General features: G+C 37.7%; 2 protein-coding genes across 2 annotated transcripts in view; both read right to left on the bottom strand.

The window, feature by feature from the left end:
* The window catches only part of LOC125245430, a 1350402-nt gene that overhangs the window by 262820 nt on the left and 1071439 nt on the right, over window positions 1-16143 (bottom strand).
* LOC125245690 (piggyBac transposable element-derived protein 4-like) lies at window positions 549-3239 on the bottom strand. Its single transcript, XM_048156407.1, has 2 exons — window positions 2318-3239; window positions 549-2147 (listed from the first exon to the last, which is right to left on the bottom strand). The coding sequence occupies exons 1-2, from the start codon at window positions 3237-3239 to the stop codon at window positions 1948-1950; spliced, it is 1122 nt and encodes a 373-aa protein (XP_048012364.1). The 3' UTR covers window positions 549-1947.

Raw genomic sequence — 16143 nt, 5'->3', positions numbered from 1 at the left:
AATGTAAAGGTAGACAGCATCAAGTGTGTGTGTGTGAATCTACACACTGTAACGCGAGTGTTGTACATTTCTTTGTTGTTTGAAACCGTTCTGCTGTTGGATCAGATCAGATCGCCAAAGTCACGTGATTTCAGTAGTTTGGCGGTTTGACACGCGATCCGACTCATGAATCGATACACTGATTCATTACGCTTCGAAGCTTCAGGAAGCAGTGTTTTGAAATCGGCCCATCACTATATAAGTCATTATTTAGGTTTTTTTTGCACACAAGAACTATTCTCGTCGCTTCATAAAATGATTGTAGAACCAATGTAGTGAGATGGACTTTGTAACGACGTCTTTAGTACCTTTTATGGGTCTTGAGAGAGGAAATGACATTGCTGGCTATGGAGGCCTTTCTGAGCCATCGGATTTCAACAGAAATATCTTAATTTGTGTTCTGAAGATGAACCAAGGTCTTACGGGTGTCGAACGACATGAGGGTAAGTAATTAATGACAGAATTTTCATTTTTGGGTGAACTAACCCTTTAATTTTGGCAGTTTTACAGATATGGTCACATTGCATACAATGATTCATTAAGGTCTCTCCATCACATGGTTCTTGGGACACATACGTTTGACTTTCAGCGTCAATAATTTCAACCACAACTGAACGCTCAAACTATCAGACTGAACGATATCAACAATGCAAATTGAGTTTAAAGTGTTGGAGGATTGTGGAAGCAAAGTTGCCAGACACACTTTCTGATCAAATTGCCTCACAGACACATTCTGCACCTTGTACTATTTTCCAATGTTAACTTTATTTTCACCCCATATTGTTAAATGTACACTAGAGGTTATGTCAGCAACAGAATAACTTTTGCGTTTTATTTTCTGGTGGCTTCTAGTGCAACTCCTTCTCAAAAAAGAGTTTGACTACTTTCACCTGCACAATCACCTGTGACAAAAACAGAAAAAAACAAGATAAATGCTTGATCAACACAGACCTCACTACATTAAAGAAATTAAACCTCATATCCCTAATATATTGCTGTAACATCTAAAAAACCTCAACACTTAGAATGAAAAGACAAAACTCCCCCTTTGAAATTCCTGGATCTCTGTGGTGATGTCAATTCGATTTTGTGTTGTTGTGTTGACCTTGAGGCCATCATCAAATGCAAATGTTGCATTACGAATAATGGAGAGCTTGCTAAAGTGATTTACAATTACATCATCTTTGCCTGGATTTTGGACAGAGGATGTTAAAGTAACTCCACTGAGTTTCACCGGACTCCTGCAAGACACAGTTACTGCAATTCCACTTGACCCGAGCAGTTTAAAGTAGAATAACCTGCTATTACACATTAGAAAATACTATTACACATTAAAACATGTTTCTTGAAATTTGGCATGTTAATAGATGACAATGTCAATATGTTGTTTTAAAATCATAAGATGATCATTGCTTTACAAAGCATGTTTAAGTTGACAAATCTAAGAACATAGTTCTGTCACTTACTGGTTTTTCTCTACACATTTAAAAATGTTGTTGTGAATCAAACACAGCATCTCTGGTGTTTCGGCCAGCCTCCTGCAGTAATGCAGTAAAGTAACTTGTCTCCGATGATTGTAGGACCAGGGACACCTGGTGGATAAATCTTTCAACCTCAATATTTGATCTTTTTGTTGTTGACATTGTCACTATGTGGGACAAATAACAATCATTCACACAATGGTTTCCCTTTTAATACACTGTAAAATCCTAATCAAAATGACACCTTACTAAATAGCAAAGAATCAAACAATGCATACCGTATAAAAGGCAAGCAAAATTTACAAATGAGGATAATTCATGACAGTGAAACTCAATGTACAATTAAAGAGTAACACTAATGGCTAAACAAAACAGATAAGTCAAGACACAGCATACCAGATATTTAATTTGGTGGTGAAATATTCCACTAGTAATACTTTCTAATGTCATTACAGCGACCGGGACTTGCCGTCAAACTGACTTCAGATGGGAAATGCCTGGCTGTAAGGTGCAGAGGAGTGTCTAAGGCAGGACGTCCTCCTTTGGATGGAGACCGTAATGTGCTGTACTCCTTCAGCAGCCCTCTCATCAGGTTTGTCCTGAATTGCAGGGAGGTGATTTCCTTTCCTACTCATAGTAGAGCACATCAACAGGGAGTGAGGAGGATTGTATGTGACAGTGTGGTCTGTTTATTATTGTACATTTTTTAATAACACTTTAGTTCACATTAATTGAACATGTAATCACTTTTTATCTTTATTACAGTTATTCTTAGATGATTTGTATAAATTTCTCACCAGTAATTTGCCAGTAGACAATGTGGCTGTTGAGCAAAACCATGTCAAGTAGGTGAAAGAAGATCTTCTTATACCACTTTGTAGACTTTCTGGTACATTCAAGAAAGCCAGTCATCATGTCAGCTTTGTCAACTGCCCCCATCTTTTTGTTGTACTCCAGCACACAGACTGGCTTCATCTTTGCTTGACCAGTGATGTGATCAAGCTTCCCTGTGGCTGCCATACCAGTTGGGTGGACTGTGGTGAGGACATGAACATCCCTCTTGTCATGCCATTTGACTGCCAACTGCGATCCATTCTCCTTGAATTCCACCTCACCCTTTGCCATCCTACAGGTAAATGTTGGCATTCCTCTCCGGTTTGCATGCACAGTCCCACAAGCTCTAGTGTCAAGAGACAAGAGGTGCTGGAAAAGTGTGGGACTACTGTACCAATTGTCCACATAAAGGACATGACCCTTCCTTAAGTAAGGTGCCAGTAGTGTCATTACGACAGACCCAGAAATTTCAAGTCCTGGGTAATGTTGGATGTCACTGGTAGATCCGGAGTAAATGATCATATCCTGCACATAACCAGTAAGCACATCACACAAAACAAAAAAGTTTACCCCAAATCTTTGCCGTTCAGATGGAATGAACCGACGAAATGCCAGCCTGCCTTTCCACTTCATCAGAGACTCATCCACACAAAGATCCCTGTATGGCACAAAAATGTGACGAAAGGAGGAGGTTAGAGCAGTAAATACATTTCTGATTTTTTCCAGAGGGTCGTTGAAAACAGCTGTCACATTGTTTGTGAAGTATAGACACCAGAGGATCAGAAGGAAGTGGTCCTGTGAAAACAAAGACCTGAAAAATGGTGTCAAGAGCATGGGGTCTGTGCTCCAATAATCACGAAGTGATGGTTTTTTGATCACCCCCATTGGGAAAACTGACACTAAGGCTACGTCCACACCTTGTCTCAAAAAATATCTGCATCCACACGAAACCACTGAAATGACTCAAAACGATGTAGTATACATGCCAGACCAGTATGTGGCGCTGTAATTCTGCCACAGAAATGCACTTAAAGCAGCGAAGAAGACTTGGAGCATGAGCATAAACCTTGTGCGCTGAATACAAACTTTAGCAAAGCTTAGAAATAATGCTTTATTTTGGTTCAGTAGCTTCTGCAGCACGAACACAAGCATGTAGAGTCTGCTATTGCTGTTGTTGGTGCTGTTTTGTGCTGTTAGCGCGTCTGACTAGGGTCGACACGTGGGGTGATGACATCATCGTTTCAGAAAATATACGGATTGCCCCGTCCACACGACAACGCCGAGACGCCGTTTTCAAATTTATCCACTCTGGGACCCGGTTTCAAAATATAGCGGTTTCACATTTCGAAAATGCCGTCTGTGTGGACGAAACGCCTATCCGATAAAAAATTTGTGCGGTTTCACAGAAACGCGTCTCCATGTGGAGGGGGCCTAAAAATGTGTACATTTCAGGGATGTTTGTTGGAAACCATTTAACCAGTTTTCCTTTCATTTCACTTTCTGGCAGGTCAGAGGCATAGCGGTTTGTTTCCTCGGTTTGTTTTGTTCGGGGGAAGGTCCTCACCGCTGTCACTCTCTGGCTCGCTGTCAAAATTCTCATCAAAATAAAAAAAAAACGTCCACAAATTCCTTTCGTCAATTTTCTTCTTTTCAATAAATTGTCATTTTCTCAACAGATGAGTTTAAAAACTTTTTTTTTAATTTTATTAAAATTGTGTCTCAGATTAGTCTAAATGCTAGTGCGAGGTAACAGTGAAAAAAAAGACTTGCAATGCATGACTGTTAAAATCTGTTTTATTTTTTATTTTTATACAGAATATTTACAATCTTGTTAACTACATTATTAAATATATGCAAGTGAACACCTTATGTGGTTAAAAAAAATACTTAAAGGAAAAGTATCATGTAAGTTGATCGGTAAGTTATAATGGGCTATGGGCGCTGCCATTATTTGTTTACAACACTGACAGGCAGTCGGAGCATGCTGGATTTACACAAGATCATCCACTTCTCCCGCAATATATGACAGGAAGTGGGTGGCAAACTGGGACAGAAACACAGTAAACTTTAGAGTTATCTGCATAATGTGTGTTTGACGTGAATAAAATAATATTACTTTATGTTTAAAAGGTTTTCTTGCTGTTGTAGATATTAATGTGCAATTACAAACTATATTTAGTTTTTACTAGTATTTTTGTGATTGTGTATTGTAATTTTAAAGAATTTAAAAATCGTGAAAAGACTGAACAGTTGTCATAAAAGACGACTGCTGAGCGCGTCTTGTCTCTGGCTTGGCGTCAGTGAAAACGTGAAAGCAGATTTGAAATTTTGAATTTAGCAGTTGGTCATGTGATGCGCTGAACGTTCTAATCACACCGGTGTGATCGTACGCGTCAAAGGGTTAAATAAATAGTTCAGCCAAAAATGAAAATTTGCTGATGGCTTTGAGCATCAAAAGAGCAGATAAAGGCCACATCAAAAATAATTTAGACACTTAAAGTAGTTGTGCACCTGCACTCTTTACAAGTTCAGAGGTCCTTATAAATATCTTAGTTTGTGTTTTGATGAAGAAAGAAACTCCTCTGCTGTACATCTTGGATGGCATGATGTGGGTGACTAAATTATCAGCAAACTTTCATTCCTTAAAAGGTCAATTATTTTTTTTCTTTTTTAAATAATTCTTACTTAGACTACCTATGTTTAATGTTATGCTGATTTTAAAGCTGCAGTCCGCAACTTTTTTTGTGTTAAAAATTTACAAAAATTATATAATGAGAATATACAACATGAATCCATTTTCCAAATCATGTTTTTGTCTTACCCTGAATCATTATGATACACTTATAATAAGTGTTTATATTTGGACTATTTCAGACCGGACTGTTAGGACTCACCGCAGAGTATCACAGTAACTGTGTGACTCGCCATAGACGTACACGGAGAAAAGTAACTCCGGCTACAATGTAGCAAAAGACGCGTGCAGTTCTGTTTATTAACCGCTAGAGGGCCAAAAATCGCAGACAGCAGCTTTAAACAATTTAGTATAAAAAAAAAAAATGCAACAGATGAGGATGGGACAGAGTAATTTTATTAGAACTGAATATATGTAACAAAGATTTTGAATTCTTGTGGACAAACTTCAAGTGATATTTACATTAGAAAATGTACACACAGCTACAGTATTTTTGCCATTTTTTACAACATAAATATTTTTATTCATTTAAATATTTAGTTATAATCCCTGTGAAAACTTCCTAAAAACTTCAGTTTTTCTTTGAAATCACTTGTTTGCAATTTCTGCTCTAGTGTCTTGAGGCCCTGTGGGTCTTTCACTGGCAAAAGACCATCTTCAATTTTATAATTGGTGTCCTGGAGTTCCTTTGAATTCAGGAGGCGTAGAATGGACTGTTGCTGGTCAAGAATCATTTCTTGCTTTGTCAGCATCTCACGGGTTAGTGCTAGAATGGTAATTATAAAAGAATATAACATGATGGTAAAGCAAGCATGGGTTGAACTTGTTGCCCTGTTAATGAGATTATAAAGTATATTATGTAACCAAAATACCAAATGACAGTTTTCACATGACATCAAACCTGTACAGGAACACCCACCTGGAGGGCAAAACATTTTCCTCCATTACACGCCAGTCATTTTTACCAGGTTTTTGCGGAGTATTAATATAGTAAGACAGTGTGGTGATATTAAAGACCAAATCTAAACATCTAAACCGGTTAATTCTCAAAGAGATCTTCTGTAATTCATGAGACAAACCCCTCCGAAATAGTACTTTCAATGAGTCAATCACCCAAGTCGTTTGTGCAGCGAGTGTGTGAAAGGTGAGTGCAAACAATCGCCTGCCCCTTTACCCTCGCTGGGATCTCCGCATGAAGGAGTCGAAAGAGGGGAAGGCAGAACCATCTTCTCTCCATACAACAGTAATCCACTCCAGTACTTCACCAGTAAACAATGAGCAGACGAAAGCAATCTTCCCAGCCTCAGTGGAGTACAGTGCTGGGTAGCGTTTCCCAAAAGCATCATAATCTTAAGTTGATCGTAGCTCCATTGAAACCAATGGAGCTACGATCAACTTAGGCTAATGATGCTTTTGGGAAACGCTGCCCTGGTTGTTGATTGACAAAGCGTGAACATTGTAGAATAAACCCCTTACATTTCGTGGGATCATCGTCGAATCTCTCAGGGAGCGATAGGCGGAGATTCCCCTATGGCGGCGTCTCTGCCGCGTGGGTCATGGCGGACGCAATAGGTGGTGGTGGCGCCGCAGGAATGGTGGTATGGAGATTCTGGAGTGCTTTCACCAGTTCTTCCGTGAGAGAAGTGAGACGGGTGAGCTGGTGTTGATGGGCGGTGAGTTGGCTGGCCTGAGTCGACATTGTTGCACACAGATGAGAGAAAGCCACAGGATCTTGTCCTGGTGAGGTCTTCTGTAACGAGTCGTCACACAAAGTGGGATCCATAAGCAGGCTTTATTAAACAGTTCTCGTGGTCAAACATGCAATGGTCAAACAGTGGGAAACGGGCGCAGCAGGGAATAGACAGAATCGTGGTCGTAGAACAGGCAGTAAGTCAGAGCAGGCAGATATCAATCACAAGTCCAGATCAGAGCAAAGAGTCCAGAGGGCAGGCAGCAGAGAAGAGTAAAGAATAGTAACAGCAGAGAATAGTAACAGGCTGGGTCAATAATTGGCAGGCAAACACAATAAAGAACACTCAGAAACGCAAACCATAGTAGTAAAAGACCTCACAAAGAGTGTGAGGATGCGAACAGCTTAAATAGTTCAGGTAATGTGCTGCAGCTGGGTGTGGTGGTTAATACCGAGGTACGGGGCTGATGGGAAATGTAGTGTGTGATATGTTCTTGGTGACGATGAGAGAATAATCTTTTTTGTATTTGTTGTGAATCAAGAAGTATTTTGTGTTAAACAAGTTGTTTTTAATTGAGGAGTAAGCTATCTAACTAATATTTTATTGTACTCGCAGTGCAGTGGTGATTCGCTATGATTGATGAAATAATAATAATAGAAGCATGCCATGAAGCGATCCGCCAAATGCGTCTTTCCGTGCTCAAGGGCAAAGGAGTTTCTTTGAAAGGCTTGGAAAGGCACAGGAAATGAAGTATACCCGGCCCTTAACTGCTACAAATTGTAGTGGACTGGAGCTGAAAGCAGTGGAAAACAGCTTTACAGTGATAGCTGGTATATAATTTTGGCTGGACAGCAGCTCTTAAAGAAAATAGTGTCATTGTCCATGATTTGTATGCTGATTGCTGTCATTTCTTACAGTTGCACATTTGTTTTGTATAATTTACTGTGCATTGGCTGTAATAGATATTTGATAGATAGGGAGGACCACCATTTGTTTACTGATCAGAACACAAGAAAAGAGTGAGTCATTATCTCAGACCTAAGGGCAGGGGGAAAAGATAAAGAAAAAATATATATTAAGCATGTAATTCATTGATAAAAATTTGAGTATGTAAACATATCTTATGACCTCTTTGATAGTTTTGTTTTTCAAAAAACCCAGAAGCAAAGGTAAACAACAATGCCTTGGACTACCAACCTGAAGCTGCTGCTGCTATTTACAATCTTAGATGTGGAAAAATGGGCAAAGAATGGATGTCGAATCCCACGAGCTGTGTTGTTAAAAGGATACAGCAACTGGTTTGAGGGTTACCTCACTGATACTGAAGGTCAGGTTAACATTACACAAAATCAAATAAGCTATACCTCTGCCTTAGACATGCAAAATACACTGAACTAAATTATAAACGCAACACATTTGTTTTTGCCCCCATTTTTCATGAGCTGAACTCAAAGATCTAAGACTTTTCCTATGTACACAAAAGGCCTATTTCTCTCAAATATTGTTCACAAATCTGTCTAAATCTGTGTTAGTGAGCACAGAGATAATCCATCCACCTCACAGGTGTGGCATATCAAGATGCTGATTAGACAGCATGATTATTGCACAGGTGTGCCTTAAGATGGCCACAATAAAAAGCTACTCTAAAATGTGCAGTTTTATCACACAGCACAATGCCACAGATGTTGCAAGTTTTGAAGGGAGCATGTAATTGGCATGCTGATTGCAGGAATGTCCACCAGAGCTGTTGCCTGTGAATTAAATGTTAATTTCTCTACCATTCATTTTTGGGTGAACTAACCTTTTAATGACAATACTACATTACCTAAAATTATAACTACATTACCTACAAATATAGTTATTAATTGCCAATCTCTGACAGTACAATCCTGTAAAGTCATTGATATATATTTTAAACATTCTTTATTTTAAGTATTTTGTGTACTCTTCCCCTCTAGATGGCAACACCTAGCCTGTACACTCACCTATCGCCAATCCACTGCATGTGTGTGGCCAACAAAACCACATGTAAAGCGGTCACCTTTGGGAGAGATGGCACAAAGATTAAAATTTCATCACTAAGGGTTTGGTAAACAAGTGCCCTTAAGGCCAATTAACACCGCACCGACAAACGCCAACAAACACCAGCAAATGCCAATGAACAAGTTAGCCATTGGATTGAGAATGTTGTGAAAAATAACTGTCGTGTTCACACAACAGACACCAACAAACTTCGAGTCAGATAATAGAGATAGAGTCAAGTCTGACTGGGAAATAATGGATGATCCTCTTACGGCAATAAAAATTTTACTTTTGCTAATGTCTTTACGTGTCATTCTTCACATGAAAAAAGTGGCAAGTAAAATGAAAGAGGCTGTGGGTGAAGCCGTGATTGCTGAGATGGGGAAGACGGGGCGCTTACTTCAGTTTGTGCAAAGAGCTTCAGTGGGAAGATGTTCAAAGCTTCCAGAATTTTGCTAGATTGGTCCCTGATCAGATTCAATGTCTAATTCAGATGGTGACACCAATAATTCAAAAACAAAACACAAATTACAGAGTAACAAGTGCCCTTACTGATGAAAACATGTGTACTTATCTTCAAACAACAAGAAGACACCAGAGTTTGAAGAGGGTTTGTAGATGAAGCACATGTTTATGATTGAGTGGCATCACCTTGTGTGACAAGAAGATATTATTTATTAAGTACTTTATTAAGTATTTCATTGTTAGATTACAATTACCCTCAATGAAAACATGTTTCTGCTGGAACAGATGGTTCTGTCTGAACTGAACAATGTTTTCTGTTTTTGATAGATGCTATGTTTATCTTTTTGTTGATATGGATTCTGAATATGTGAATTTGAATGAGGCAATTGCAAGATCTTTCCAAGATGTTAATCAGTCACAGCACACAGAGTGAATGAATGTAATTGTACTGTATAGACAAAATAAATTAAGTTATACTCTAAACCTGAACAGGTGAATTAAGGCAGTAAAGAATCAGCTATAAAAATGGAATCTCAAATTCAGCTGTGTGTGTTCAACAGTTCTTGCATGGTGCAATCTTCTTTTCTTTAGAGATGATGAACTGACTTTAAAGGATATCTTGTTCCCTCCTGGGATGGCATTTCAAGTGACATGATCAGTTTTAACATCAAAGTGTGTGTGGGAAGAAACTGAACGGACCATGAAACATCCACATTTCCTACCTTCAAAGACCATTGTCGTTAAATTTACAGATGATGTTGGCATTCCCGAAGGTGCAACTGACCAAGGGTGTCCAAAAATTGAATCCTTTAGACTTATATGACTTATAGACTTGTATCCTTCTGCAACTACAGTGGAATATGTTCAAGGGTGTTAGGATAAGAAAGTCTTAACATGTAACCTGGCTGGTACTGAGAAAAATGTCACAGAATTATTCCAGTTAGTAATTCAATTGCGATTTAAAAAGCCTTTTTTTCATGTCTCTCTTTATCTATTAATTTATTTATTTATTGTTTACAGCTCTAAATAACAGCAGCTATATAAGTTGGCAGATGTCAATTGTCCAATCTTTACTTTTGTATTTATTCTAATGTGAAAGGTGCAGTCAGTGATTTCTTGAGTTTGTTTTGCTGGTATAACCGGTCCCGTGTGGTGGGAAGTCGACTCTGTGGGGTGGGTGTGTGGGTGTGTGTGTGAGAGAGAGAGAGAGAGAGAGAGAGAGAGAAAAAACATGCTGTACATATTTAAATCTGTATTGTAAAATAATTTAACACAAAGTTTTAAACAGTTCATTTTTTTATTTAAAGTTGGCATATACTGTGCTGACAATGTTTGCACAAGGTAATTACAATTTGTATTAATTCTATTAATAAATACAATTAAGGTAATTAAAATAATTTGTAAAGTATCATCATTATTATCAGCACAATTATTATTATTATTATCATTTACATTTAGAAATTATATACATTTTATAGATGGAATTTGCAGTTGCAGTATCATCATGCACATCAGTCCAGCTCTATGTTGTTTGGTTGTAATGCAACATAGCATGTTTTTTTGAAGCTTATGTGCACAACCTTGCAGACAATTTCCAGAGGTTTCACAATCATTACTGTTGCAGTTGGCACCACTTCTTTTATGTGGGATGGAGAGCCCTCAGACACAAAACCAACAGTTGCAGTTTGTAAAAGCTGAACTTGGATCAGTGGATTGTTTTTGTGATCATGTATGATATTTACAATTGACTCAATCTTTCCAATGCAACCATTTCTTAGATGAACTGTAAAACTGTTGTGTTTGTGCTCCTTTCCATATTTCTCTGTAGTTAACAGTTGTCCATTTACAATGGCTCAGTCATATATCAATGCAGAGTACTCCTCTTCTTCAGAGAGATCACAGACTGGGAGCATTAGGACCTTATCCTTGTGAACTAGGACTTTTTCTCGAGAGCATCCCAACAAAACAAGACCTTCCAGCTTCTGTGCCTTGGCAAGAGGATAAACTCCTTGCCAGTCATTGACAAGCTTGTCCGCCCTATTTGAGACATCTGCGCTAGTCATCGTTTGTTTCAGTAGTGTTGGAATTGACTGAAGTATATTGAATTGTTGTGCAATTTGAGATGGAATGTAATTTGTTCCATGACACAACCTCTTCCATTTTTGGTTGTGGCCCTCAAATGAAAATGCAGAAGTACACCAAAGAGGTCCAAACATCTTGACAGGGACTCGACTAAAGCTGGGACATTGTCACTTTGCAAATTGCTTATGATATGATTTGTATTTTGACAAACATAATAAAAAAAGGCAGGCATGGCCATGTAATAATTTATTTACAGATTACAGTTGTTAAAGAGGCAGTTGTAGTGCCAGAGATCAGAGTCTGCCTTCTCTACAATATTAATAAATGACTGGTCTTTTATTTGGGGTGCTCAGTATCAAAACAGTTTTGTGCTTAATAATAAAAAACATCTTCAATTTTCACTTTTAGTTAAACAAAAAAGCATTTTAACTTGTAAACAGAGCATAAAACATTTGAACTGGAAACATTAGTTGCAGTCCTACTCCTGAAGCAGAGATTTCTGTAAGTAGACATAGAAATAAAAACGGTCTGCTTTTTCTCTGATCACTTTCAAAACACCAGTGTATATACCTCTATATATTCTTTGAATGAGAATGTCATCTTGGGCTGAAACTACAAAATCACACCAGTTCATTCCTGTGATGAGCATCTGCCCTGTACTTGCAAGGAATGAGCATGTGTTTCTTTTAGCTCCATCTATTAGCGGTTTTAGTATTTAAAATAGTCAATAGACACATTATCATCATTGCATATTTCTCTTGAACATTTTTTATTTAAAACATTATTCATTTTGTAAAGGTATTTATAAAGATTAAAAAATGCACTGGAATGTCCATTTAGGGGGCAAATATTGTCCCTTAATGGAAAAAGTGCAGTCTAAGTGGAAGAGGGGGTACACAGAAGGGATGGTAAATGCCTCAGGAGGTACTCCACTCTAAAAAGTTTGGGAACCACTGTCCTATTTCAATTCAATAGTTTTTGTCTCTGAAGCAGAATATTTGCAAAATGGATAGGCCATAGTACATTTAATTAAAAGGGGAGGAAAAAGTAAATCATTGAAGAAAATCAGCTGTGTAGCACCAGCTCCCCAGGACTTGAATCTTTCAGTACAACCTGCATAAGTAAAATGTCATTACGTATTTATCATAGCTTGGTCAATGTTTAATCATTTAAGAACATCTTGTTTTTAAAAATATTTTCTATATCTAATATTTTATATAAACAGACCAAATTAGATTGGATTAGGTTGTTATATAAAATGCCAAATGCATTAGGTCAAAATCCAAAATCATTTATTTGAAACATGATAGCCTACTACCTTTAACACAAGATTGCTAACATAAGAAGCAAATGGATCACTGCACTTCACAAAAACAAGTCGACTCCAGGCAGAGAAACATGTTTTGCAGAATCATTTTGTGTCAAATTGTTGGATTTTGAGGTAAAATCATACCGTATTTATTGTATTGTTATATATATTGTGTTGACTGATTAATTAAATATTTTCCATCTTATATTCTGCATAATTGGGTGTTTTTAAATAAACAACACTGACATTGATATAAGTGATTACATGGATTTAAACCTACCTTTATTGTAGTTATATAAAATATTCACAGGCAGATTTGCTTTATGTATTTCCCCGGCACCAAAATCAGGCACGTATAAATGTCAGGAAACACGACTCCTGGCTGCATGTCAATATCCATGGATTAGGTTTCTTTGACAAGTTGTAAGGAACACTTTCGAGTCCAACATTTAGTGTAACCGTTTGTTTTACTGTTGCGTTTTCGCAGTTTCTCCTATTAAATCCAGTCATGCAGCTGGTTCTTTTGTCTGGCTCTCAACAATGGATGAGTGGTCACGGACGTGCGGTGAATGGTGAAAAGTGTACGAGACATGGTTAGTCTACGTGGGCTCAGCACAAAAGATTTTTTCTACCTACCCGGTCAGGCCAGTGGTTCAAATTTTTATTTGCCCTTCTAAAATTCTCACTGGCCCCACAATAAAAAAAGAAAACATAATGGGCCTATAAAATAAGCCCAGTTATTATTTTCGCTGTTTTTGATACATGTAACCTAAATAAATAAGGTTAGGAATAAGGTTATGACACCAAAAGCTACTAGATTAACTCACTTAAATTTTAAATATTGTTACACAAATACTGTAAGTAATAAAATAGTAACAAATAATCAAATTACGAGTAATAGCACAAATAAATACAACAGAATAAACAAATGAAATAAACAGTGCTTTTCAAGTTTTTTATGTTGGCTTAACAGGAGATTTTCAGGTAAAGAACAGGTATCAAACTCATTCAGAATCAAATTTTAACAAACATCCACAAAATACATGCCATACTAACGTGATCTGATATGCTGCATCACGAAGAGTTTGTAAAGATCCATTTTGAGAGTAATACCCTGGACCTCTGTAAAGCCAAACATGTTAGTAGTGTGTCAGTCCAGTCCTCCACAAGCCTGCCCCAACAGTGGCATATCCAAGAGGCAGAAAAATAACACTGCTGCCAGTAACAGCTGTTGTGGTGGTGAAGGCAAAGAAATACCGAAAACGGAAACCCGTGTTCTGTCACTACAGCAATGACAGGTGAGTTGTTTTTATACTTTATAATACCAAATATGATAAACCATGTAACATACTGTGGCGTTGGAGTACCAGTACTTTTATGACACAAGTAGACAAGAATTTTGCATATTGCAGAGCCTTGACTGAAGTGACAGATGAGGATTGGGAGTTACTGAGAGGATTGACAGAGACACCTATGAGCTACAGAGCAAACAGGCCCCAGTAGATGTAGCAGCAGGTCAGGAAAAGTACCTTCTTGGAAGTGGTTTGAGCTGCCAGGTAAAGCAATGATACAGATTATAACTTGATACAGATTAAGATTCATTTATTATCATTTGTGCACAGACATAGTTTACAATTTACAAAGAAAAACATTCATAATATAACACGAGAAAATGGTATACAAAATGCAACTGTGACAGGCAGAGAGAAATCATGGTAGGGCTGGGCGATGTATCGAATGCTTTTGTCACGCGCATTTCTTCAGTAAAGCCGGTTCCCTGATTACCGCTAAATCGCCATCACCTGCTTTCAAATGGAGCCGTAGATCACTGATAAGCCACGCAATATCGCGTTCAATATCGATATGTATCGCCGCTCCATTTGAAAGCAGGTGATGGCGATTTAGCGGTAATCAGGGAACCGGCTTTGCTGAAGAAATGCGCGTGACAAAAGCATTCGATACATCGCCCAGCCCTAAATCATGGTCACATGGGTTAACTCAGAATCACTCTGTTCACTCGGCAACAGTAGAGAAGTCCATAACCTCCCGATCACATATAAAGATACTCTTCTTATTTCTCTAACTATAGCCAAGAAAATAATTCTACTAAACTGGAAATCCAAAAATGTAATACATATTAAACACTGGATTAATATTCTTACAGAATACATCACATTATATACATACACCAATAAGAAAACTATGTCCATATTTACAAACGTCTGGAAGCCATTTCTACAATATTTAATTCATGAGTTCATGTGCCCATATAATCTTAGTGTAAGTGGTAAACAGATTTGGCTCGCTGTCTTCTATAGAGGGGCTCGGAATGGATATTCTACTCGAGCTCCGATTGCCCCCCCATAACAGGAAAATTGTACAAAAAGGAGGAGGAGGGATGCTGAAAGAACTAACAACAGGAAGAGGGAAGATGCTGGCTTTATACCTTGGTATTAATTGGAAGCTTAGGACTAGTCCTTACTTCTATTATGATATTTATTATTTATTTATTTATTTATTTATTTTTTAAGATGTCTGTGAAAGTTATTTTAAGGGATAATTCAACTAAAAATGAAATTTACTCACCCTCGATTCTAAACCTGTAAACATTTCTTTGCTGAAGACAAAAGAAGATATTTTTAAGACTGTTTGTAACCAGTTTTTGAGCCCCATTGACTTCCACAGTGGCCTGGAAGTTTCTAGTATGCCAAGTAAGAAGCTGATTAGCTGCTTCAGGTGAGCTAAACTCTGTAGGACAGGGACCTCCAGCAGCAGGACTGGACACCCCTGGACTCGGTTCTTAGTCACCAAAACTGACAGAATTAATAATTAGTGAATTACACGCACTGTTTGCTGACACTTGAGTGATTCACAATGTTTCTGCAGAAGTCAGTCATGTGGGCAAAATCATGAGGGGGAGCAAATAAATCTCATTCTTCATTGTTCATTTAAGCAACAGAGCAGAATACCGTTAATCTTTAGATACTTAAGTTATATTTTAACAGCGGGGGGCAAGCACATGTGGGTTTGGATTTTATTTTCCCTTCATAATAAAAACCTTCATTTAAAAACTGCATGTTGTGTTTACTTGTGTTATCTTTGATTCATATTTAAATTTGTTTGATGATCTGAAACAATAAAGTGCGACAAACATGCAAAAAAAAAAAAAATCACTTTTTCACACCACTGTATTTATTGACATGGTTTTAAAGCTATTTGCTATCCTGTTTGTTGGCCTTAAAACGTCTTAAAAATGTACATATGTACACCAGGGAAATCTAAATTTTCTAGAGGAACTTGCCCCCGTACCCCCCAAACAAACAACATTTTCTAACCAGGGTAATTATGAAACCCTGCGTACGGCCCGGCTTATATTCTATCTAATGAAATCTGAAGTAAACGTGTATTACTGTGATCAAAAATAAATGGGGCCAAACACGTTTGAATGTAAAGGTTTGTGTCTCATTATTCTATTAATAACTATCTAATACTATCTAATACTTCAAATCTCAAGGTTAAATCAGAAGA

This window comes from Megalobrama amblycephala, linkage group LG1, assembly GCF_018812025.1.
Source record: "Megalobrama amblycephala isolate DHTTF-2021 linkage group LG1, ASM1881202v1, whole genome shotgun sequence".
Classification (NCBI taxonomy): Eukaryota; Metazoa; Chordata; class Actinopteri; order Cypriniformes; family Xenocyprididae; genus Megalobrama; species Megalobrama amblycephala.
This window is presented reverse-complemented; position numbering and strand designations above follow the sequence as displayed.

Coding starts and splice junctions, on each gene's coding strand:
- LOC125245690 (XM_048156407.1), bottom strand. CDS start 3,239: ATGGGGGTGATCAAAAAACCATCACTTCGTGATTATTGGAGCACAGAC. Junction 2,148..2,317: donor TGTCTACTGGCAAATTACTG/GTGAGAAATTTA, acceptor TACTATGAGTAG/GAAAGGAAATCACCTCCCTG.